We start from the raw sequence: 27,495 nt of genomic DNA, 5'->3' as shown, positions 1-27,495 counted from the left end.
TTGAATAGACTGGAATATTTTATTCTGAAGCGAAAACCTTCTGTACATTTTAAACAAAAGCATAAACTGATTTCCAACAGTTCACGTGATGAGGAACCAGAGCATTCAGCGAAACATCAACAAGATAGGTTGGTGGACATGGGAATGGGCTTATGCCTCAAAGGTTGACAAGAAGTCCACTACAATCTTCTTCAGCTTGGCTTCCATCTCATTACTTATTTGTCCTTCAGCCCTGTAACAGATTCAAATGATTTAGAATTAGGAATGTCCAGACTAATTCAGGCAGACAATCTACAATGATCTTAAACTACATGTATGTAAATTCATGCAACATACTAAATATGACTTAAGTTGCAGGTACAAGGATTGAGATTTAGTGAAATTGACAGATCTGCATCAAAAGGGGATGACTATATTCTTGAAACCAAAGTTCCAACAGAAATTATACAACTGATTGAAATCAGAGCATATGAACCACATGTATTCAAGGGGTCAAGAGACAAAAGCAATTAATACCACAAAATATGTATTATAATACTCCTGGCTGAAAGTACAGGTCTAATATAGAGTTGAAAAGAACTTTTTTGGATTGGAATCTATTTCTGGATTGATTTGAAGAGTATGTGATGAAAATAAAAATAGGCACAATTCCATGGAGGGGAAAGGCATCCAAAGCAAGATACCCTCTGCCCGAGTTGACTAAATAAAGATGATTAAAATGAAAGACTTGCCACAAGGTTCAGAGAGAACCAATCTGTTTAAAAAAAGTCTAAAAAACCCATTATTTTGTGCAGCAGTCTTTTGTGGCCACTTAACAAATGTCTTATGAAAATCCAAGTGCATGACATTTACAGGTTCCTCTGCACCCACCATGATTGTTACTTCATTAAAGATAAATATTTATCAAAAACTCCCTTCTGCAAAACCATATTGATTGTTCCTGTGTGTACTGTGATTTTTTAAAGAATTGCCACCATAATAATGGACTCGAAACATTTTTCCCAAATGGTTGTTGAAATAAATTGGCCTGTAGTTTCCCACTTTCTGCTTCCCCTTTCCAATCCCTAGGGAATTTAGTAAAATTATAACTGAAGTAACCACTACCCCTGGACCAATTCCAATATTTAAAAGGATGCAGATTAAGTTTATGGGGTTGATCAGCCTTTATGTCTGATTATTTTTCTGTATTTTCTGCAGTGATTGTTTTAGGTTTCATCCTTCACTTATCACCCTGCTTTGTTTGGTATGCCTTCCATCTGTGAATAAAACATTGTATGTATTCTGAATCAATGATACAATTCTCAACTTCTTTAGTTAAGAAAAACCTCCCCAATGCCATGTTTTAAATCTTCTGCCACCAGTCACATCTTTCGCTTGTTTATCTCCACCTAAAGTGATTCCATACCTCAATCTTCTGAAGATGGATACTTTCTTACTAGTCTGCCAATATCACTTTTTAAAACAGAGCTAGGCCACTTCCTTTTCTTTTCCTTTCCTCTCCTCTCCCTTCCGAAAGGGAAATATCCTTGAACATTGAAATCACTAACCACTGCTCCCATTTTTCAGACAGCAGCTGTCAACAATGATTCTGTTGCAACTGATAACTCCAAGTCAATTTTTTAAAATTTCATCATCTCTTTCGTTTTGCACTATTATTCTTTGTAAATCTCTGCTGCATTCCACATCCATCAGGTCGTTTTACTTTCATTTTGCCAGGTCTGGTCCGTATATAGAACTTCAGGACCATGTAGTTGACTTAATGACTGGAGAAAACTATGGCTAGTCAACATACACCATATTGCTCACATTCAAAAAGCCATGTTTCAAAGAAAAAAAATAAGAGACAAACCATCTGAAAGAGTTGGCCATGAACCAGACATATGTGGAGACAGGGACTGTAAATAGGGGTATGGAATACGAATAGATCTTGGGAACTCTTCACTATATACCAGTCCTCAAAAGATTTGTTGAAAACTTAAGTGAGATCATGAAGAAACTGACATGGTTTCAGCTAGAGGAACCACTGTGGGCGGCACGGTGGCACAGTGGTTAGCACTGCTGCCTCGCAGCGCCGGAGACCCGGGTTCAATTCCCGCCTCAGGCGACTGACTGTGTGGAGTTTGCACGTTCTCCCCGTGTCTGCGTGGGTTTCCTCCAGGTGCTCCGGTTTCCTCCCACACTCCAAAGATGTGCAGGTCAGGTGAATTGGCCATGCTAAATTGCCCATAGTGTTAGGTAAGGGGTAAACGTAGATGTAGGGGTATGGGTGGGTTACGCTTCGGCGGGGCGGTGTGGACTTGTTGGGCCGAAGGGCCTGTTTCCACACTGTAAGTAATCTAATCTAATCTAATTTATTATCCAAACAAGATCACAAGGTCCCAAGGCTTGGCTAAACTGTTATCCAGTATTCAATTATCTGAATGTGTAGTTTGGATAATCAAGGTTCCTCTGCAGTTTTCCTGTTTCTAATGCTCCCATTCTATAAGCCTCTATGATGGAGATATTGCTGCTTTGTTCAGAGTAGATTAAACATTTTACTGGTTGGTTTCAGAATAACAATGAAGATTAACTTACCATAAGAAACCCACTGAGCTTTGAACAGCAATATGACAGTAATCAATACAAAGATTCAGAGGGGAAAGGTGCATTTCTAAAAAGGGTCAATTCAAAGCATAAAATTTCTAAAGATCTTATAAGTGTAGTTTAAGCCCCCCTATTAAAAATCATTTTTAATATCTCACCTGGGAGTGATGAGTGAGTTAATTTGGTCTGACCTGCAAAAACATGAATGCCCCAGGGGTAAGGTGGTGTCTTAGGTGGAATGTGGGAGGTTTACATGGTCATTTCCTTGCCATTAAGGGATGATTTACATTTCCACCCAGAAATCAAGAACAATACATTTGGAATTTGACTGCTCCTCTAGTTACAAAAAATGATCTGCAACAGATTTGACCATTAAGGGATGATTAACATTGCAATGTTTGTGGAGGTGGGATGGTCATTGCATTGTACCTTGAGTGGCATGTGACGATGCGGGGATGGCTGGAGGTTGTGGGCATTACTAACTGTGATGTAAAGATTTTTGTATAAAAGACTGTTTCCTTTGTTCAGAGACCTCCTCTGGACACCTCTCGCAAGCATGTGTTCAGGGTTTCTCCAAAGCTTGTACAGTACTGTGCTTAATAAATTTGGTTGCTTGTTCACAGAAGTTGGTGCATTGCAATTGCATCAAGTATGTAAGAACCTCAAGAGTAAAAGAACCTAACAGTAGGATTTTCTTTCCTTTCACTAAGTGTCTTTCAAGCTAAGTTCCAAAATGATAAAGTATTGCAAGATGTGAAGTTGAAGTTTTCTAAGAATGGTAACAAACATTCAGATGGCCTTCTTACCTAATTGTTTCCAGGACATCCTGGTGTTGACTCTTCACGTGGGCCAAGAAAGCAGGTTCAAACTTTGTGATCTTGCTCGGTTCCATTTTATCCAAGTGGCCTCTGACACCAGCATAAATTACTGCAACCTGTTCTTCAATAGCCATGGGAACTGGAAGTTAAACCACAGGGGTTAGTTGACAACACGCACCGGCAACAAATGCTGAAGCATTTGCAAACATCTTCAATCAGATCATACATCTGCCTCCTTCAGATTATAACTAATCTTTCAGAATTTAAGTACATCTAGGACATACGCACATAATGTATTTGCAGCTAAACTATCTTGTTAGTTGTAGTAATAGTACTACTGAATGTTCAATGGTCACAGAAGACACTATATAGGTGTGTGGTGCTGGAAAAGCACAGGTCAGGCAGCATCCAAAGGAGAAAAATCGACTCTTCGGGCCAGAATCCTGATGAAGGGCTCCAGCACAAAACGTCGATTCTCTTATTCATTGGATGCTAACGGACCTGCTGTGCTTTTCGAGCAACACACACACAACTGATCTAAAGCATCTGCACACATCATTTTCTCTTACATAAATGTCAGCCTCTCTTACAGTACAGTGATACTCACCATATTGTCCTTGTTTCAGCAACTCTGTTAAACGAACACCACGATTCAAAAGTTGTTGCGTGGCTGCATCTAGGTCAGAGCCAAACTGGGCAAAAGCTGCAACTTCACGGAACTGAGCCAACTCCAGTTTCATGGTACCAGCCACCTGGGAACAACAGACCAAGAATCAAAATTAGTGGTGCTTCATTACACTTAAAATACTCAAAAGAACATAATCCAAATGTTATGTGCAACAATGACTCCCAAAATCATCCTCTTTTTCTGACCAAGTAGCCATTCACAAATTTCAGCAGGTCAGTTGTCAAGCTCACAAATAAGATGGAATAGAAGCAGGATTTTAAGTATCCTTGCTAACTGTCCACTTAGGCACACTTCCAATGAAAGTAGACAGTTGTTAGCATCACAGGTTCTCTAGTATCTACTTAAATCACATTGTGGTCAACTGAGATAATGTACAGGAGCACCAACCCTCCAAGTCACACCCCAACCTGACTTGGAACTGCATTGCTATACCTTCACTGTTGATAGATCAAAATTATAGAACTTCCTACTTGCACTGAACACAGGTACCTGCCATGGAGCAGTTCAATAGGTAGCAGCTCACCACACCTTCAAGGGCAATTAGGAACTGGCAATAAACACTGACCAACCCGGCAAAGTCCAAATCCAGTGAATGAGTGACAAAAGTTGCAGTATACTTACAACTAGGCATAGAGACTGAGTGCCTTGCATATATATTAGCTGTTCACTAAACAAATACAGTTGGAATTTAATGCCTTTGGCTACCCTATTTGACATTTAGCAATATTGTTCAACAGGTAATCATTCTGCTTCAATAAAATCCATCAACAGACAGGTCCTATTTAATTGGCAAAGTCTAATAAATCACAGTTGAGTATAGCAGACTGAACTGGATAAAGATCATTAAAGTCCAAGTAACAATGTTGAACTATTTATCGTTCAATCAAAAAGCAAACAAAATCTGCGTATTGAATACCTGTTTCATGGCTTTGGTTTGGGCAGCAGATCCAACACGTGACACAGACAGACCCACATTGATAGCTGGGCGAATACCTTTATAGAACAGTTCTGTTTCCAAAAAGATCTAGGAGGGGAAAAAGGAGTTACATGAAATTTAACCTGACATCAGAATAAGTACTTAAACGCATGTCAAGATGCAATGTGCAAAGGATACACACAATCTCATGCCGTATTAACAGTATGAACAAGCAAAATCGGAAGCACTGGAGATCAGAGCAATAAAACCCTCATGTGCCTTTGTACCATTAAAATTCTGACATTTATCCCTGGCCGCTCCCAGCAAATAACACCCAAAAAAGTTCAGTGTACACCCTAAACATGCTTATTATAAATCAGAGAAGTCTTATCTTGTAAATAAGTTATCACTGAAAAGTGATGAGCTGGGATATGGACATCACTACCTGGGCTAGCAAATTCAGAACACAAATTACCCACAAGTGGTGGGAAAGCTGCCTTTTTGAATTGCTGCAATTAAATATACTGTGGATGCATACAGAATGCCATACAAGGTCCACTTTGACCCAATGACGTAGAAAGTTAGCTCTGTTACATGAACACCACAATCCAAAAATTGTTTGCATTGGAACTGGCAGGTGACGGTAGTCATGAGTTTGGGAGGTGCTGTCTAAACAGCTTTGATGAATTTCTGCAGTGTATCTTGTAGATGATACATACTGCCAGTAGTGAGCAGTGAAACGAAATGTTGGTGGATGGGGTGCTTGTCAAGAAAGCTGTTTTTGTCTTGGACAGTGTCAAGCTTAAAGTGTTGTTGAAGTTGCACCCATTCAGACAAATGGGGAATATTCCATCACAGTCCTGACTTGCACCCTGTAAATGATGGACTAGATGGAGTATTTTAAGTCAAAGTAGATTTATCCTTGCTAACTGTCCACCTGGGCACACTTCCAGCATGAGTAGGGGACAGTTGTTAGAATCTCAGGTCACTTACCCACTCAAATCACATTGCGAGCAATCACAATGATGTAGATGAGCACCATAGGCTTTGGGGAGTTAAGTGAGTTACTCACTGCAGAATTCCTTGTCTTTGACATGCTCTTGTAGCCACAGGACTTTTATGGCTAATCCTAGTCAAATTCTGGTCATTAGCAATCCCTAGATTACTTATGGTGGGAAATTCAGTGATGACAATGCCAGTGAGGGTTTTGTTGGAAGTGGTCATTGTCATTTGCACTACACAATTGCCAGACATTCATGGCACACAAGTGCCAGGCAATGACCACAGAATCAGAGCCATACAGAAGAGGAAATCCTTTGACCAATCAAGTCTGCACCATCAAAAGTACACCAAAATTGCACTTGTCCCAATTTCTCATACTTTATCGGTTGATGTTTCCCAACTCTACTATCCTTCCAGGCATGGTAATCCAAACCCCTTCAAAATTTAAGGATTTATCCACTTTTAGACCTGCCAATACCACCTCACTTCTTATGATCAACCACTCTACTCAGGAACACAGTCCATCTTCTGAGTAAAGACAGATCTAAAGTACTCACACTACCAATATCCTCCAACTGCAGGTTGCCCCCTTGTAAGCAACTTCCTAGTAGGCCCTACTCTTTCCCTGATTATTCTAGAATATTTTGGGATTCGGTTTAATCTTGCCTGCTGGTGTTTCCTCATGCTCTCAATTGCTTTTTTTTTGAGACTGCCATTCTTTCCAAACTCCTCTAGGGCTTCCATTGTTTTGGTCCCTTTGTACCTGTTTAAAGATAACGTTTCCTTTTTATCCAGTCTAGAATACTCAACATCCAGGGATCTCAGGGCTTTTTATTCTTACATTTCACCCTAAAGCAAACATGTTGGGGATGTGCTATCCACAACACCTTTTTGAACACCTCCATCTATTCTGCTGCAGGTTTCAAGTAGCTGCTTCCTGTCTATTTTGGCCTGATTTTGCCAGATTTTAATAAAATCAGCCTTACCCTAATCCAAACTACCTTTTTAGACTTTTTCTCCTTTTTCATAACAGTGTTGAGGTTACTGTCACCTCAAACAACTGTCCGGTTTCATTATCCAGAATGATGTCCAGCACTGCACCATACCTTCTAGAGTTACCTAGATGTTGACACAAGCAGCCCCCTGCATATTTCAAGAAATCTGCCTCCTCTTAATTCTTTACGCTATTATCCCAAGGAGGATAGCAGAAATGCCTTAAAATAATTACTTATTGGGGTATATGAAAATAATGTAACTGCACTTTAACTGCCTGCTGACTATTTGGGGGCCAATAATAGGCTAACAGCATGACTACCCTGTTTATTCTAGATAAAAAAAGGGTCCTGATGAAGGGTTTTTGCCCAAAACGTCGATTTTACTGCTCCTCAGATGCTGCCTGAACTGCTGTGCTTTTCCAGCACCACTAATCCAGTACCCTGTTTATGCCTAGGTTCTAACCAAAGAGCCTCCACTTGACAGCCATCCCAAGATATTCCTCCTCCTAACTGTAGTAACTGACAAATGTGACACCATCTCCACTTCTGCACCATCCACTATCCTGCCTGAAGATCCTACGCCCTAGAATGTTAAGTTCCCAATCTTGCCCCTTCCTCAAATCACCTCTATGATCGCAACACAATTCCAAGCATCTCCAAGATATGGTTGATTTTGGATTGAATCATTTGCTAAAAAAAGGAGGCTATGGATAAAATGACTCGCTTTTCAACTGTATCCATAGAACAGAGCAGAACAATACGTTTTTACAACTCACTTGACCATCAGTGATGGAGATGACATTTGTTGGAATGTAAGCAGACACATCACCAGCCTGAGTCTCAATGACAGGAAGAGCAGTAAGGGAGCCACCACCGAAGTTATCATTCATTTTGGCTGCTCTCTCCAACAGACGTGAATGCAGGTAAAACACATCACCAGGGTAGGCTTCACGACCTGGGGGACGACGCAGTAGCAGGGACATCTGGCGGTAGGCGACAGCCTGAAAGTAAGATTTAACAGCACTTGAAACAAGCCCTAAATAGGTGGCAAAGATGTTGTGCGAGAGAACGAGAGAGCGAGAGAGCGAGAGAGGATTTTAAAGATTTGATTAAATAAGCAATTGTCCATGCATAACAGTTACATACTAATCGGCCAGTCCTGGTCCAAATCAGCCTCAACCATCTTTCAAACGCACCCAAAAGGTGAGCAGCTCAATTTTGTTTTTTTTTTTAAAAAAAGAAAACGAGGGAAGGGTGCCACAACTGCCTTGGAATTATATTGTGATTCTTCCATGATTGCTGGATCAAAATTGTGGAAATCCCTCACTGACCATATTGTGGGTCTACCTACAGCACATGGACTGCAGCAGATCAAGAAAGCAGCTCACCACCACTTTCCCAAGGGCAACAAGGAATAGGCAATAAATGCTGGCCAGCCGGCAATGCCCACATCTTGCGACAGAAGAAAAAAATTGACTTGAACACACTGAGGTACGATTGCAACAGATTGGAGAGAAGATCTGAACAATGGCCATCTTCAAAGAGCAGATGGTTTGGGTACAGTCAAGATATACCCTCTCTAATTCAAAAGGCAGGAGAACAAAAAGTCAGTTCTCTGGATGACAAAAGCAAGTAGAAATTAACATTAGAATGAAAAGGTGTGCTTATGACAGATGTGGGGCAGCAAATACAAATGAGAAATCATCAAGAAAGGAAGGTGGTTTGGGGGTAGGTGAAAAAGCAGAAGAGGACCTATGAGAAAAGACTAGAAACTTAACACAAGGAAATCCCAAAATCTTCTATAAGCATATGGACAGAGAAGACTGACTAGAGGAGAATTTGGATCAGTTTCCAAATAAAGGGATTTACAGATAAGGCGGAGGTACTAAATTAATATTTTGCACCAGCCTCTAACAAGAGAAAAATGCTGTCCAGATCACAGTCACAGTAAGAAATCCTGTTACTAGAAGGTATCAAAAATTACTAAGGAAGAGGCCTTGGACATATTGCTGGCACTTTAAGATACCTGAACTGGATGAGATGCATCTGAGGATTTTTTTAAAAAGTTATATTTTTAATTGAAATACAAAGAAACACCACCAAAAAAACGTAAAAATCCAAACCACCTTCATGTACAAAATGTATAAAAATGATATATAAACCCCAACTAACTAAACTAAGTAAACAAATAAATAATTTTGGGGCAGCACGGTGGCACAGTGGTTAGCACTGCTGCCTCACAGTGCCAGAGACCTGGGTTCAATTCCCACCTCAGACGACTGACTGTGTGGAGTTTGCACGTTCTCCCAGTGTCTGGGTGGGTTCCCTCCGGGTGTTCCGGTTTCCTCCCACAGTCCAAAGATGTGCAGGTCAGGTGAATTGGCCATGCTAAATTGCCCGTAGTGTTAGGTAAGGGGTAAATGTAGGGGTATGGGTGAGCTGTGCTTCGGCGGGGCAGTGTGGACTTGTTGGGCCAAAGAGCCTGTTTCCACACTAAGTAATCTAATCTAAAGCACCGATCCTATTGCAAATTGATCTTTCTTGCATTTTCCCAGATATCTTCCCATGCCTCTGAAGAGGCCTCAAAGTCTAGCTCTCTCTCCCACATCCTGCAAAGTCGATCAAACTCATCTGAGGGGCTGCCCCTCAATTGATGACAAAGTGTACTCTTCGCACTGAGCACCCTCCGATGTTGGATTTGTAGGGGTCAAACGTGTAGTTTTGTTTTTAATAAAATCCCTAACTTGGAAAAAAAACACAAAAGAGGCCCCTGCAAGATTTAGCACAGAAATACGCGCACTGATCAAAAGACATCATTGTCTCTCCTTCAAGTAAATCACCCATGCAAGACACACCCCAGCTGCCCAACGTTTGAATCCTGAATCCATCATCTCCAGTTGAAAAGCCAGCATACCCACTATAGGTGTAAGAAAAGATGTTTTGCCAATATTGCCTCCCCTCTGCCAAATACCCTTCCATGCTTTAACAGTATTGATAACTATTGCGTTATGGCATTATTCCTTAATTATCCTCACTTTGTCAAAAACAAAACAGCAAACTAGTAAGGGGGCACTTTGCCCGAGAGGTTTTGATATCTAACTATAGTGAAAAAGGGTCCCCACAAGCTCAATCACTTACGTAAGTGAGCTTAGTTAATAGTTTTTAAAATGTCTAAGAGATCCACTCTCCCCCCATCTGAAAGGCTAATTTAATAAGGGGCCACTTATGATGCCAAATAAAAGAGCGGAACCAGCTTTTTAGTCTCCTGAATGCTTGCTTATCAAAAATCAGGGAGAACATCTGTATAGGGTACAATATTCATCTTAAGAACTATTTGATCTAACCAGGAGACTAGAAGTACCTCCCATTTTTAAAGGTATTGTTTTATGTTGAATAATTTAACAAAATTAGCTTTAAACAACTGATCAAAAACTGGAGTGATGAATACGCCCAAATACAAATAACCCTCCTGCGATGACTTAAATGGGAATAGATGTTCACCCTCAAAGTCCCAGCACCTTCGTAAGACTACCCATAGGCATAGCCTCCAATTTTGCAAAATTTGTCTTTTATCCGAAAATGTCAGAGGAATTCTTAACAAATGAGGGTAGGAATTGTAGAGACACTGGCCATAATATTTCAATTTTCCCCAGATTTTGGGAAGTTGCCAGAAAACTGAAAAACTTCCATCATTAAGACTTGATTTATTAATAATATGCTCACATTTGGGGAGGGGGTGGCGACAGGGGGTGACAACATCCAAGTTTGCAAGAGACACTAAACTTCGAAGAATTGGGAACAGTCAGGAGGACAGGGCAGAATTTCAAGATAACACTGAAAAGCTGGTGGAGCAAGCGGATTAGTGTCAGAGGAGGTTCAACGCAGACAATTGAGGATGCAGTATGTCTGGAAAACACCAAAAGACAAGTAAAATAGGGGGCACAATTCTAAAGCGGGGAGTAGGAACAGAGGGACTTGGGTGTGCACAGATCACTGAAGATGGCAGGATAGGTGAAGAGTCTAATAAATAAAAATTAGTGCGTACTCAACTATATTAATGGGGGCATAAAGCATGAGGTGATGTTGAAAACATCTGCCAAACCTCAGCTGGCGTATTGTGCACAATTCAGGGCACTATAGAGGAAATACATGAATGCACTGGACAGAGCGCACAGAAACTATTTACTTGAATGGTTCCATGTATGAGAAACTGGAGGGTTATTCTCCCAGAAGAGAAGACGGCTGAGGAAGTCTGATTGAAGGTTTCAAAAACATGAGCAGACTGGACAAAGCAGATAGGGCAAAGCTGTGTCCACTTGTAAAAAGCAAAAAAGAAGAGGGGCATAGACGTAAAGTGACATGCAAACGAAGCAAGAGTGACATGGGTAAAATCATTTTCATACAGCAAGTTATCAGGGTATGGAGGGCACTATCTGGAAATGAGAAGGAGGTAGGTTCAGTTCAAGCATTCAAGAGGCCATTGAATGTTGTTCTTTTTGGACAGAAAGAACCAGAGACTGATAACTGAGTTGGATCAGGTAATGGAGCAGCTGCAGGAACAGGCCAAATGGGCTCCTTGTGCACCATAATAATTCCAGGATATGGAAAAATCTCAGAATATTGTCATGCAGAAAGTAGCGTGCATATGGAACAAGTTGGCGAGGAGGTGGAGGCGGATACAATGATAACATTCAAAAGACACCTGGACGGGTATAAAAATAAGAGTTTTAGAGGGAAATGGGCCAAATGCTGGGAAATGGGACTAGGTCAAATTAGGATATCTGGTCAGCACAGATGAGTTTGACTAAAGCATCCGTTTCCATCCTGTATAACTATGATTAAATCACAGCTTAGCCCAGGCTTCTGGACTCTGGTGAAAAAGTAATATAGAAAAGTGTCCATATGGCAACAAGTCCCAGCCAGGCAAATACCGAAATGGCTCAAAATCAGTCAGGAGAGAAAAATACCACTGACCTGTTTGGACAAATCATCATAAATAATCAGTGCATGTTTGCCATTGTCTCTGAAATATTCTCCCATAGAACAGCCAGAATATGGGGCCAGGTACTGCAGTGGAGCAGCATCAGAGGCTGTGGCAGAGACCACAATGGTGTATTTCATAGCATCTAGAAGACAAGTCATAAACAAAGTAGAATTATTAGGTGCATGATAAATCACCATAACGATTTAGATCAGTACAGGAACAGATTACTCTATTACCAGAGACCATTAAACCAAGTCTTAACCAATTTCTACCATATTCAACTCAACAGAAACAGAAAATAGTAGTAGGTGCTCTGTTTACCAGGATTGCTGATCATCAACTCAATACCCTTCGATCCCTTTAGCCACAGTAACTAATTCCTTCTTAATTAAAAGGTGGCACAGTGGCTCAGTGGTTAGCACTGCTGCCTCACAGCACCAGGGTCCCAGGTTAGATTCCAGCCTCAGGTGACTGTGTGAAGTTTGCACATTCTCCGTGTCTGCATGGGTTTCCTCCGGTTTCCTCCCACAGTCCAAAGATGTGCCGGTCAGGTGAACTGGCCATGCTAAATTGCTCAGTGATAGCTGCATTAGTCAGAGGAAGTGGGGCTGGGTGGACTGGTTGGGCCGAAGGGACTGCTTCCACACTGCAGGGAATCTAATCTATGTTTTGGTTTAACTACTTTATGGTAGAACATTCCATGGGTTCACCATACTGAGTAAAGCTATTTCTCCTTATCTCAACCCTAAATGACTGAGGTGACATTGAGACTTGTGACCCTGGTTCTGACCTCCCCAGTTATCAGGAACATTCCCGTGTTTACCCTGTCCAGCCCTAGCAAGAATATTGCAGTATTCTAACTAAGTTAGCTCGCTAAGCTGGAATGATAATATTCTATTAGATTCTTCCTCTTTTATCTGAATTCCAGTGAAGAGTCCTAACCAATCCAACCTCCTTCTATGGCAATCCTTCCACCCCAGGAATCACTGGCAAACCTCATTGTACTCCCTCCATAGCCAGAACATCCGTCCTCAGATAAACGAGACTACTATTGCACAGAATACACCAGATTTGGTCTCAAAGCCCTGTCACAAAGACAGCAAGACATGTCGGCTTCCATACTTGAATTCTCTACAAGGACCAACATACCAATTGCTACTTCAGTACCTGCTGCACCTGCATGCTTACTTTCAGTGACACCCAGGTGTTGTTGCATCTCCCCATCCCAAGCTAAATGGCCAGATAATCCACCTTGTTGTTTTTGACACTAAAGTGGATGACCTCACACTTATTTAAATTATGTTTCATCTGCCATGCATTCCCTCACTTAAAGTTGCCCAAATTACACCTAACGAACTCTACATCCTCCTTCCAGCTCTCCCTCCCATTCAGCTTTGTCATCTTTAAACATGAAGATACTACATTTAGCTGAACACTGACTATAATGCCTCATTGTTACTGCCTGCCACTTGAAAAAAGACCCAGTTATGCCTGTTTCCAATCTTTCAACCAGATCGTTATCCATATCGAAACATGACTACTAGTCCCAGGCACTTTACCATGATTTTTTTTAAAAATGGGACTTTATCAAAAGCCTTCCACAGTCCATTGCTTCGACCTCAACAGCTCTGTTTGTTACAGCCTCAAAATTCTAGTAGATTTGCCAAGCATGATTTCCCTTTTGTAATCCATGCTAACACTGTCCAAATCTGCCACGGTTTTCCAAGTGCTCTACTACTACACCTTTTATACAAACTCTAGCAATTTCCCCACTACCAATGTCAGTCTAACTTGTCTATAATATGTTTTCTGCCTAACTTTTTAAATACTGGGGTTACATTAGATACCCACCAATCCACAGGAACTGTTTCCAAGTCTAAAGAATCTTGAAAGATAACCTATGCATCCATTATTTCTAGCCATTTCCTTAATTACGCTGGGATATAGTGTATCATTCCCTGGGGTATTTAGTGGCTTTTGATTGCATTAATTTCCTGACTTGTACTCATTTCCTCCACTTTCTCCGTCTCACTGAACCCAGTGTTCCCGAAGATTTTCAGGACATTATTTGCATGCTCTTCTGTGACATCAGAACCAAAGTATGTACCACATTGATCTACTTTATTCCCCATTCGGGGTATCAAGCGTTATAGGGAAAGAGGAAGAAAGTGACGTAAGGAATGTCAGATTATCCATGATCCTATTTCGTGGCAGAAGAGGCTCAAAGGGTTGAATGGCACACTCCTGTTCCTATTTCTTAAAGTCTTATGATAAATTCCCCTGCTTCCGACCAAGGGATCTTCACTAACCTTTTTCTTTTCACATAACTACAGAAGCTTTGCAATCATTTTACATGCCCTATAAAGCTTACTCTTAAATTAATCCCTTTGTCTTCCTTTGCTGAAATCTGAACTACTCCCAATATTCAGGTTTGTTGTTATTTTGGGCCAATTTGTGTGCCTTTTCATTGGATTTAATACTATCCCTCATGAGCCATGGTCGGACCAACCTCCCCGTTTAGTTTTGTGCCAGACAGGAACGAACAATTATTGCAGTTCATCCATGTGACCTGTAAATGCTTGCCATTACCTACCCATCATCAACTCTAAGTAAAATCACCTAGTTTATCATAACCAGCTCACAATAAATTTTCTTTAGATTCAAGACTGCAGCTTCGAAATCAACAATGTCACACTACAACTCAATGAAGAATTTTATCAAATATGGTCACTTTCCCAAGGGACCTCACACAGCGAGACTATCAATTATTCCATTCTAATTACATAACATCCAATCTAGCATGCTTCCTCAATATCTCAATCCAGGAAACCTTCCTGCTTAATGCCCTTGCCAACATTACAAAGTTGGGGGTATATACACAAGCCCCAGCATCATTTTCTATGCCTTGGTGCTTCCAGCTCTATCATACAGAACTCTACTTCATTGGACACAATATCCTTCCTCACTGTTGCATTAGTTCCTCTTTAACCAACAGTACTACCCCACCACCACCACCCTTTTACCAGGCCTCCTTAAAAAGGGAATACTCTTAGATATTCAGTTCTCACCCCAGTCCACCTGCAGCAACATTAATTATACATATCTGCAAGACTTTCTGGCAATCGTGCACACATTAAGACAAAGCCATAAGGCTCTTCTTTTAGTGCTGTTTAGATTATTTTGCATTGTGGTTTTGTTTAATTCTTGCCCTTGAATTGTCCATCTATTGCTTTCCTTATTTCCCAATCTGTCTATTGTTTCTCCGCTCATTCTCCTGGATGTTTTTCTTCAGTAACCCAAGACAGTCAGTGCCACCTGTACAAAATCCTACCACTTTGCAAAATCAACTTCTCAATATAAACCCCCACCTGCATCTGTCAATCTCTTCACTAGCTGAGCCACAGTGGATCTTTTCTGACCAATGGCAACATAGATGCAGTATAGCTTTTTCTTTTCATCAGTGCCGTCATTGAATCTCTTCTGATTAATGATGGTGTCAATAGCAATACCAGTTTTTCTGAAACATAAAAAAAACACAATTACAGATCAGAGTCAGAACAATTTTGAGCCCTAGCTGTACATTAACTGCCCACGTAGAGTTAATTCATCTCAGACACTACAGTAAGATCAAGTGGTTTCCATGCCTCTTGATTAGATAGGAAGAGAAAAATAACGGGAGGATTTTAAGCTTCGAATACATCAATTCCAAGCAGGGCAGGCTGGAAGTGAACATTGAAACGATGCATTAACTTATCTCCCAAGACCACAGACTCTTGCAGACTCCACTCTGTACCTCCAAACTTCCATTCAAATCACATTCTTGAAATACTTATTCCAATGCTTGCCAAGACAATATTGAAAATTACACTTCAAAAGGGCATTAAGACAGCTAATCAGACCACTTGTCTCACTCCACTATACACAATTTACATAAAGAACCTATATTTACCAAAACTAATTTTAAAACCATTTTCTTACCCAGTCTGTCTGTCACCAATGATCAGCTCTCGCTGCCCACGGCCAATGGGCACTAGACTGTCTACTGCTTTAATGCCAGTCTGCATGGGTTCCCGCACAGAGATCCTAGGAATAATACCAGGGGCTTTCAGTCCCACACGTCTACGGTTCTTTGCACCAAGTGGACCCTGTTAGAAAAAGACAAAATGCTATGCTTTGAGTGCCCAAACTCTGACAAGCAAAGGAGGAAATAAAAAGGAGATACAGCAATTTGGCTCAATCACCCTAATGTCATTGCCTCATTAAGTTTTATCAAATCGTCTTTGGATCCCATTTAGGGGATCTAACTGAAATCCCCGGAAAACTAATCCATGATCAACATCAAGGACGAAGGAAAAGGCAATGACATGGATTGGATTAAATGAAGAGAGGCAAAAGGAAACTACAGTGTAGAATTAATACCTAGAACTATTTGGCCAAATACCCAGTTCTATACTATACAACCACATGGTAATTTTAAATAAAGAGACATTTTTACCTACAGTTAAAATGAAATAAAAGTGACATTAAAAAGTAATGTTCAGACCAGTACTACTCTTAAGAGTTACGTAGTTCTGCTAAATACATGACCAGCACGATTACTGCAAGTTCCTTACCTTGCCATCAATGGCATTACCCAGAGCATCTACAACACGTCCAAGCAGCTCTTCTCCGACAGGAACATCCACAATGGCACCAGTTCTCTTCACAATGTCACCTTCCTTGATTAGCTTGTCATTACCAAATACGACAACACCAACATTATCAGGTTCCAAGTTCAGAGACATTCCCTGAAAGGCATCAGATGAGTTAGAAGATATGGATTTCTCTTGGGATATTGTTCTTTACATGCTAGCAGTTCCCCCCAGTAGTGGCCATTCTTTATCCTAGACATTAAGTGTTGGCAGACAGTTCAGCAAAGTGGACGTAGTGAGAGACTAATTGTTGCCACATTACCGCCACACCCATACATGAGTTGAGAAACAGATAACAGCTAGGAGCAGAAACAACTGAATTATCAAACATTAAAATTTCTTGCTCCACCTCTACAATAACTGTCAGGAAATCAGTTAACATCTTTTGGGAATCATATGAAATCTTACAACAATAAGATCAATGAAAGATAACTAAAGTCACAACAGAGGGCAGAATGGAGTTAAATATTTAATATCAGTTACTGTTGACGCTTAGCTGCCATTGTACAAATTTAACCGTAAATGATTCTACATGTAAACATGCAAGTTCATTGTTTTAGTTCAGTATACTAATTTGTCACAAGCACTTTGGTTACCTTCAGACCAGAGGAGAATTCAACCATTTCTTCAGCCTGCACATTTCTGAGACCATAAACACGAGCAATACCATCACCGATTGACAGCACACGACCCGTCTCTTCCAAGTCAGCAGAAGTGTCAGCTCCCAAGATACGTTCTTCCAGAATGGAGGAAACCTCTGCAGTACCTAATAGCAAGTATTAGAGATCTAGTTATATGACAATAATGTTGAATCCAAACTTATTTGCACTTTGAACTGAGAAGGCTTAGAAGTTTATGATTTTTGAAATTAATATTGCAACACTTTGAAACCCCTTTAAGTATGATCATATGGAGTCAATGATAGGTGTTAGGTGGTCATCACTCGAAGGTGGGAGTTCCTTTTAACAATTTAAAGATCACAAGCTTTTAAAAAAAAAGTGGAAACAATCATCCAATTGATTTTAGATCAGACAACTTTCACCAGATGAAATGGCAAGAGAACTGTATATTATTCCAATGAGCCCAAAAGTCAATTCTGGGATTATGCAGGGCCATGGGTTTAGTGTTAGAGTGCTCTAGCTATGCAATGGGGCGGCTCAGTGGTTAGCACAGCTGCCTCAGCGCCAGGAACCTAGGTTCGATTCACGTCTTGGGCGACTGCGTGTGTGTTTTGCACGTTCTCCATGTGTCTGCATGGGTTTCCTCCCACAATCCAAAGATGTGCAGGTTAGGTGAGCTGGCCATGCTAAATTGCCCATAGCGTTGAGGGATGGGTAGGTGAGGTGCATTAGTGTGGGGTAAGTGTAGAGTAGTAGGGGAATGAGTCTGGGTGAGTTACTCTTTGGAGGGTCTCTACACTGTAGGGATTCTGTGATTCTCTGAAACGGATCAAATGGGCTCCCCTAATGCAGAGACTTTTAGGATTCTGTGTATCAGAACAATGTGAACTCAGGTTATGAATAAGTGAACAAAGATTTCCTGCAGTGAGACAGTTTAGCAGAAGCTTCTGCACGAACCAGTATTCCTGTTACCTACTATAACTATAGATTAATGCACATCAATAAAAATTTATTTTGAGAAAAGTAACCAATTTACTAACAAACCATATCAAATCCAAGTGTAACAATTAAAGATTAAGCACCACCATGGTTTTTAGTATTCTTAAAAGAAGGCCACTGAATACTGGCATAGTAAACTAAACATTAACATGGCAACACAAATTAGAGGAAGGGATAGGCAAAAAAAGGCAGATGCAGAGGTTTACATTTCACAAAATCATAAAATTAGTCCAATTGGTACTGATATGTTCATTATCATAATACAGCCTATGCTGTAACATAATAGAAATACACAGCACAGGAGGTGGTCATACGATCCACTGTCAATGCACAACCAACAACTAGCCATCTCATTTATTCTTAAATGGTACTGATACTAGTGTGGTACTGCAACCTAGATACATGACTTGGTGTCGGGGACCAATTGCAAGATTTCAAGATTTACTGATTACAAACCTAACTAAGAATGCAAGTTGTAAAGAAGACACAAAAGTAAAATTGGATAGACTGAATGAAGTGAACAAGAACATGGCCAGTGGAATACAAGTGTGAATAAATGCCAAGTCTGTCACAAAATAAATAAGAATATTTCTTAATGGAGAGAGGTTCAGAAGTGTTGGTGTCCAAAGTAACAGGAGTGTCTTGCTCACTAAAAGCTAGCATGCAGTTCAAACAAATAAGGAAAGCCAATGCTATGCTACTGTTCATCGAAAGATGCTACAGCAGAGAATTCAGAAATACATAATATGATTGAGTAGAGCAGCATAGCTTCACAAATGGACAATGTCCAAATTTATTACCAACTCAAAAGAATTCCAATAAGCAGGATATTTAATGGGGTAGCAATGGATATAATATCAGGATTTTCAGAAAACATTCAGCCATGCATTAAGCTACTTAAGAGCCCATAGTGTTGGAGGTGGCATATTAACACGCATAGAAGATTGGCAAACAAAAAAGATGTTGTACATCAGAAACAAAAACAAAAGTCGCTGGAAAAGCTCAGCATCTTTTCAGCCGGTCTGGCAGCATCTGTGAAGAGAAATCACTCAGAACTGTTTTGATTTCTCTTCACAGATGCTGGCAGACCGGCTGAGCTGTTCCAGCAACTTTTGTCTTCATTAACAAAAACAGGAGACAAACTAATGGAAGACAGTAAGGGCAGCATTCTCAGCATGGCAATCAGTAACTCGTGGAGTATTACAGGGATTAGTGTGACAGCTACAATCATTTACAATAAGAATTAATGACTTGGATGATGAAAGCGAATCTACCACAGCTATGTTTGCAGACAGCATAAAAATAAGTGGTAACAATGACTTGGATCTATCGAGGGATAGATAGGTTAAGTCGACAAAAATGTAGAACAGAATGCGGGAAAATGCAGAAGTTATGCACTTTGGCAGGAAAAAGGGAGGAATGGATATTACTTTTAAAAACAAATTGCAGAAATCCACAAATCGAATGATTTGGGAGTCCACATACATAAATCACAAAAAGCTAGTGTCCAAATTATAATGATACATAGAAACAAAATTGGAGAAGTAGGCCATTTGAGCCAGCTCTGACATCCAATATTATAATGGCTGATCATCTAATTCAGTACTCTGTTCCCAGCTTCTCCGCATATCCTTTGATCCCTTTAGCCCTAAGAACCAAGCTAGCAAGTAGTCGGGAAGCCAAACAGAATGCAGGCCTTTATTTCAAAGGGAATGGAGTGAAAAAAAAAGGTAGACTTTGAAAATCTTAAAACAAAAGATACTAGTAAGTCCATAGCTGGAACAATGAAGAGATTTGGTTCCCTTATACTGGCGAAAAAATATACTGGGGTTGAAGACAGTCCAGAGAAAGTTAACAAAGTCAATCATAGGTATGGAAGGCTTGTCTTACGAGGAGAGATAGAGTACATTGGACCTACAAACATTGACGTTTTGAAGAAAAAGAGACGACCTTGTTGGAACATGCAAGGTTCTTAAGGGACTTGAAAGGGTACACGCAGAATAGTTTGCCCCCTTGCAAGTGTCAAGGACCAGAGAGGATAATCTTGGATAAGGGGTAATGGAGTAATTCCAGAGTCAATGTGCAGAATTTTTTAGGGTGCTACAGGTTCCTCATCTCAACTACCCTCACAGGCAGTGCATTCCATTCACTCAATGTTATTTTCCTCTAAAAAATGTCCTGTCTTTCAACTTAGAGTTATCCCTATTTGTTATTGATCTTTTAATTAAGGGATACAGCTGCTTTCTACCTATCTAGTCTATGCTCCTCAATCGTATATACCTCAGTTACCCCATAGCCTTAGTCAGAGTTATAGAGATGTACAGCACAGAAACAGACCCTTCAGTCCAACTCGTCCATGCCGACCAGATATCCCAACCCAATCTAATCCCATCTGCCAGCACCTGGCCCATATTCCTCCAAACCCTTCCTATTCATATACCCATCCAAATGTTTCTTAAATGTTGCAATTGTACCAGCCTCCACCACTTTCTCTGGCAGCTCATTGCATACACACACCACCTTCTGCATGAAAAAGTTGTCCCTTAGGTCTCTTTTATATCTTTCCCTTCTCACCCTAAACCTATGCCCTCTAGTTCTGGGCTCCCCGACCCCAGAAAAAAGACTGCCTATTTACCCTATCCATGCCACTCATGACTTTGTAAACCTCTATACGGTCACCCCTCAGCCTCCGACAGTCCAGGGAAAACTGCTCCAGCCCATTCAACCTCTCGCCATAGCTCAAATCCTCAACCCTGGCAACATCCTTGTAAATCTTTTCTGAACCCTTTCAAGTTTCACAACATCTTTCCAATAGGAAGTAGACCAGAATTGCATGCAATATTCCAACAGTGACCTAACCAATGTCCTGTACAGCCACAACATGACCTCCCAACTCCTGTACTCAATACTCTGATGAGTAAAGAAAAGCATACCAAACATTTTCTTCACTAACCTATCTATCTGCGACTCCACTTGCAAGTAACTATGAATCTGCACATCAAGGTCTCTTTGTTCAGCAATACTCCCTAGGACCTTACCATTAAGTGTATAAGCCCTGCTAAGATTTGCTTTCCCAAAATGCAGCATCTCGCATTTATCAAAATTAAATCACCTGGACAAGATCCAGTTGTAATCTGAAGTAACCTTCTTCGTTTGGTTCCTGAAGGGCTTATGCCCGAAACGTCGATTCTCCTGCACCTTTGATGCTGCCTGACCTGCTGCGCTTTTCCAGCAACACATTTTTCAGCTCTGTTCTCCAGCATCATGCAGTCCTCACTTTCTCCTAACCTCCTTCATTGTCTACTACACCGCCAATTTTGGTGTCATCTGCAAACGTACTAATTATACCTCTTCTGCTCACATCCAAATCATTTATATAACTGACAAAAAGTAGAGGGCCCAGCACCAATCCTTGTGGCACAGGCCACAAGGATTGGTGCTGGTCACAGGCCTCCAGTCTGAAAACAACCCTCCACCACCACCACCCTCTCTTCTACCTTTGAGCCAGTTCTCCCTGTATTCCATGAGATCTGACCTTGCTTCCCAGTCTCCCATGGGAACCTTGTCAAATGCTTACTGAAGTCACTGGAAAGAAAATAACTTTAAAATACTTCATTTGAGACAGCATCTTGGTGAATCTCACCTGCAACACTCTACTGTAATCACATCTTTCCTATAATAATGGCCAGAACTGTACACAGTACTCCAGCTGCTGCCAAAGCTTTATACAGTTCTAACAACCTCACCATCCTACTAAACTTCAGGGACCTATTCTGGAGCTTCCTAATCTCTTGCTATCCATCGAGTATTCCATTGTCTTCGTTGCTCTAAAGTGCATTACCTCACTTATCTGGGTTAAATGTCATCTGCCACTGATTTGCCCAACTAACCAATCCATCAATATGCTCCCGTAGTCAAGGATCTTCTCCCTCAGTGTCAACCAGTCAGCCAATATTTGTGTCAACTACAAACTTACCATCCCACCTTTTCTTCTCTATCATTTATATATAACAAGAACAAGGACACATCACTGATGTCTATGGTACACCACTGGATACCAGCCTCCAGTCACTCAGATGTTCCTGCAAAGTCCTCACCACCTTTGAGATTAGATTAGATTATTTAGTGTGGAAACAGGCCTTCAGCCCAACAAGTCCACACCGACCCACCAAAGAGCAAACCACCCAGACCCATTCTCCTACATTTACCCCTAGACCTAACACTACAGGCAGTTTAACATGGCCAATTCACCTAACCTGAACACCTTTGGACTGTGGGAGGAAACTAGAACACCTGGAGGAAACCCACGCAAACACTGGGAGAATGTGCAAACTCCACACAGAGTTGCCTTAGGTGGAATTGAACCTCGGTCTCTGATGTTGAGGCAGCAGTGCTAACCACTGTGCCGCCCATTTGCTGGAAAAGTAATTCCCCTGTATTTCCTTATCCTATTATAACTCATTCAACTCCCTTGATAGCCCATCAATTGTGCATGACACTACAGAAGAAAGTCTAGGAGGAGAAAAATTGAGATTGGCAGCAAATAATGATACTCATTTATAGAGTTGGCTGATACATGTTTAGCCAAACGGCCTACTTCAGTGCAGTAACACTTACGATTCTGAGAAATAATCTATCATTCTCACCTTCAAGTAACATTCAGTTCAAACAAAAAACTGCAAATGCTGGAAATCAGAAACAAAAACTGCTGGAAAAACTCAAGACCGGCAGCATCTGTGAAGAGAAATCAAGAGTTAATGTTTTGAGTCCAGAGACCCTTTAGAACAGTTCTGAAGGAGGCTCACTGGTTCTGAAGTGTTAATTCTTGATTTCTCTCCATAGCTGCTGCCAGACCTGCTGAGTTTTTCCAGCAATTTCAGTTGCATTCAGTTAGTGACATGACTGAAGTCAGCCAAGGAATACAAATACAATATTAAGTGAAAAGAGAATGGTTCATTGGTTGTATGGTTTTCTTCATCTATGAACAGTGGACTATGAACCTCTACAAAGAGAATTAGAGAAAATCCTTTTCGAAGAACTGACCTGTCTTTTGTAGCCATGTTCTTGAAGTATGAAGATTCTTGGTGCCTACAAAAGCTGCAGGAAGGGCATGTTTTGCCACCTACAAAGAATAAAAAATTTAAAATAAATGCACTTTCCCCCAGATGACCCAGTACATCAGAAAGTTTAGTAGAACTCTACAGTATAGGAAATAAACCTCAAAACAAGATTAACTACACAATACTTCGAAAACTTTAGAATCCGAGATATACACTATGGAAACAGACCCTTCAGTCCATTCATCCATGCTGACCAGGTATCCTAAATTAATCTCATTTGCCAGTATTTTGTCCATATCCCTCTCAACACTTCTATTCACATACCCGCTCAGATGTTTTTAAATATTGTAATTGTTTTGGCAGCTTATCCCATACATGCCACTGTGTGAAAAAGCTACCCATCAGGTCCATTTTCAATCTGTCCCCTCTCACCTTAAACCTATGCCCTCTAGTTTTGAATTCCCTATTCTGAGGAAAAGATCTTGCCTATCTGGTCTATCCTTGTCCCTCATCAACTAAGGTTACCCTCAACCTCTGATGCTCCATCAAAAATAGTTCCAGTCTATTCAGTCTCTCCCTGCAGCTCAATCCCAGCAACATCCTTGTAAATCTCTTCTGAACCTTTTCAAGTTGCACATGAAAGCAGGGAGACCAGAACTGCACAAGTATTCAAAAAGTGGCCTAACCAATGTTTTGTACAGCTGCAACATGAACTCCAAACTCCAACATTCGATGCACTGACCAATAAAGAATAGCATACCACACACCCTCACTTTCAAGGAGCTAGGAACCTGCACTCCAAGGTCCCTTTGGTCAGCAACACTTCCAAGAATGTTTATCATTTGGGTATGTGTCCTGCCCTGATTTACCTCTCCAAAACCTCTCACTTATCTAAATTAAACTCCATCTGCCACGCTTCGGACCAATTTATCAAGATCCCACTGTACTCCAAGGTAATCTTGTTCACTGTCCACTTCAACTCCCTTGTTGTTATCTACAAACTTACTAACTATACCTTCTATATTCACATGCAAACCATTTATCTAAGGGATGAAAAGCAGATCCAGCATTGATCCTTATGGCACACAGCTGATTAGAGGCCTCCAATCTGAAAAGCAACCCTTCACTACCATCCTGTTCTCTACCTTCAACTTCTGTATCCAAATAGCTAGTTATCCCTCTATTCAGGGTGATCTAACTTTGCTAACTAGTCTACCATGAGGTACCTTATTAAAAGCCTTACTGAATTCCATTATATCATGTTTACCACTCTGCCCTCAATCCTCAGCTTTTTTTGAAGTAATCAGGCTCATGAGACTTTCACATGCAAAACACAGAACTTTCTGTTCAAAGATTCTTGGTAAAATGTTTTGTTACATGCTTAGATTGGGTCAATGACATGTTTTAAATTGATGATCTGGTTCAAAAACAAAGGCCTCTACATATGCGAAACAGTGACTGGGTCGAGTTGTCTTAAAAAAATCAGTGAACCCTCTCTTGGGAACAATCGGTAAAACTGATGTAAAGTGTCATGGAATCAAGTCTGTCAAATATTCTGACCAAATGACCTGATTAAGAAAAAGATTACTTTTGTCATTCACGATCATAAGGTATGCTGAAGCACTTTAAGAAGTACAGTAGCCAATTTGCAAACTTCGACAAAAAACAATGATAAACAGATAATGTACTTTAGTGATTTTAGTTGCAAAATAAATATCAGACACCTGGGACAACCCCCTGGATCTTTGTCAGATCAAGGCAATGGTTAAGTCAAGCTGAGGAAGCAGACAGAACATTGATTAAACATCTCGAAAATGATACACCTCCCAGTGAACACGTCCTTCATGCTACATTAGATTACTAGCCTCAATGTTTTGCTCGAGACTAACATAGGGCGAAATTCACAACCTTCTGACTCAAGAATGGTGCTAGCTGAACTACAGCATACACCATATTTGGGACAGGATTAAAGAGACATTTGCTCAACTACCTCAAATTTAAGTTTAACATGACTGAGAAAATGAATTACTTTGACCTACACACAAAAGACTTAACTGATCATTAAAATGTTATTTATAATTCAAATTAATTAATGACTTAGCAAATGCCACTTTACAAATTGTTTTAAGCTAAAATCCCAACATTATTGTGGCTAAAGTTCAAAGTGTCTATGGTCTACTCAGACACCTATTTTCTATATTTCTAATTTAAATGGTTTTGTCTAGACAGTGTAAGCGAAAGTTAAAACCAAACCATTGATTAAATTCAGTCACACTACATTAATATCCAACATAACCACCAAAAAATTAAGCTATAGCATTGTTAAACCCATTATCAAACATCAATGCTCAGTTAAAATGTACAAAAAAAAAGTTCCTCCAAAAGGTTTTCACTAATTCTCAACCACTGACCACAAAAATGCAAATATCAAATGCAAAATAAAATTTTCAAAGACAATCTTTAAGACTTAAAAATAAAATTGATGATCAAATACACTGTAACGAGACTGAAAGTGTGGAAACGAAGTAAAGGAGACATTAAAAGGAGGACCTGACCTTCAGCAGGACGTTGTCAATGCACCTCCCTTACAGACACACATGGGGCTGTTAGACACCTCCACGCGTGACACAAAGGCGACAAATCTATGAAATGAGCGTGAAAGCCTTACTTCAAGAATAACCACGAAATTAATTCGCCAAACAGTGTGAACGGTTCCTGTTCAAAGTCACTCTGCTCCCCACCTCTTCCACAAACTGCTTGCCCAAAATGGCGGAGGCTGCGGAATAATTGACACGGCTCACGGCTCCAGAACCTGGGAAAAAACCGCGACCGAGCTTTCAGGATACTTACGTGAGCTCGTTGCCTCAGCAGCGACCGGACTGAGACGGTTACCAGACGAGCAGACAGCATACTGGCTAGAGGGTGAGTATTGATGTGGAGCTGCTACTCCTGCTGCCTCCTGCAAGCGGCTCCTGTTGCAAATGGCGGCGGTAGCTGTAGCTGCAGCTCCTCAAAGGTCACAGCGCCAGCGCAAGGCTCCGCCCCTGACCCGGAAACAGAAACCGTCACAATGACGCACAGATTCTGGGTTAGTGTTGCTGGAAGAGCACTCCAGGTCAGGCAGTATCCGAGGAGCAGCGGAATGGACCTTTCGGGCAAAAGTCGGAATTCCTGATGAAGGGCTTTTGCCCGAAACGTCGATTCCGCTGCTCCTTGGATGCTGCCTGACCTGGAGTGCTCTTCCAGCACCACTAATCCAGAACCTGGTTTCCAGAATCTGCAGTCATTGTGTTTTTTTTACCACAATGACACACAGGTCAACTTCCCTTCCAGAAGTTCTTGCCTTTTAGTCCTCGTTGACTGAGTAGGTAGCAGGGTCACAAGACAAAATCCAAGCCCCCACCCCACTTCTTGCTTGAAAATGTAAATAGTTTCTTCTACCAGTTAAAATGTGCTGTTATTTATGTAGTTTTTTTAAAAATTAATTTTCAAATAAATTCCAAAGTATTTTTTTGAGATTGTACAGAACAGAATTACAATCTTTGTATGTACTTATAGATAATTTTCATATGAATAAAGTGCAGTGAAAAGTTTTGTTTTGCGAGCAGTACAGGCAGACAAGGACATACAGATGCTGAGACAGAGCAAAGTTAAAAATCACACAACATCAGGTTGTAGTCCAACAGGTTTATTTGGAAGTACTAGCTTTCGGAGTGCTGCTCCTTCATCAGGAGGAGCTGCCGCCATTTGCAACAGGAGGTAGCAGGGATAGCAGCTCCATATCAATACTCACCGTCTAACCAGTATGCTGTCTGTTCTTCTGGTAACCGTCTCAGTCTGGCCTCTGCTGAGGCACCTCTTCATTATAGAGCAAAGCATACAAGGTTATAGCTTACGGAAGGTGTGCAAAGCAAGACCAACATTACTTAAAGTTAGAGATGTTCATTCAGCAGTCTAATAACAGCAGGGAAGAAGCTGTTCGTGAATCTGTTGGTGCATGTGTTCAAGCTTCTGTATCTTTTGCATGACAGAAAAGGTTGGAAGAGAGCATTACCGAGCTGGAACGGGTCTTTGATGATGTTGGCAGCCTTGCAGCAAAGAGAAGTGTAAATGGAGTCCGTGGATTGGAGGTTGGATTC

General features: G+C 40.8%; 1 protein-coding gene across 1 annotated transcript; it reads right to left on the bottom strand.

Annotated features, from left to right (window-relative positions):
* atp5fa1 (ATP synthase F1 subunit alpha) lies at positions 1-26,382 on the bottom strand. Its single transcript, XM_072575130.1, has 12 exons — positions 26,207-26,382; positions 23,340-23,418; positions 17,274-17,443; positions 16,600-16,773; positions 15,965-16,131; positions 15,355-15,503; positions 11,977-12,128; positions 7,779-8,003; positions 5,006-5,113; positions 4,009-4,153; positions 3,390-3,540; positions 1-232 (listed from the first exon to the last, which is right to left on the bottom strand). The coding sequence occupies exons 1-12, from the start codon at positions 26,264-26,266 to the stop codon at positions 151-153; spliced, it is 1,662 nt and encodes a 553-aa protein (XP_072431231.1). The 5' UTR covers positions 26,267-26,382; the 3' UTR covers positions 1-150.
* Positions 26,383-27,495: the final 1,113 nt, after the last annotated feature.

The sequence above is a fragment of the Chiloscyllium punctatum genome, chromosome 1, assembly GCF_047496795.1.
Source record: "Chiloscyllium punctatum isolate Juve2018m chromosome 1, sChiPun1.3, whole genome shotgun sequence".
Taxonomy (NCBI): Eukaryota; Metazoa; Chordata; class Chondrichthyes; order Orectolobiformes; family Hemiscylliidae; genus Chiloscyllium; species Chiloscyllium punctatum.
The sequence above is the reverse complement of the archived record's forward strand: the minus strand, read 5'-3'. Positions and strand labels throughout refer to the sequence as shown.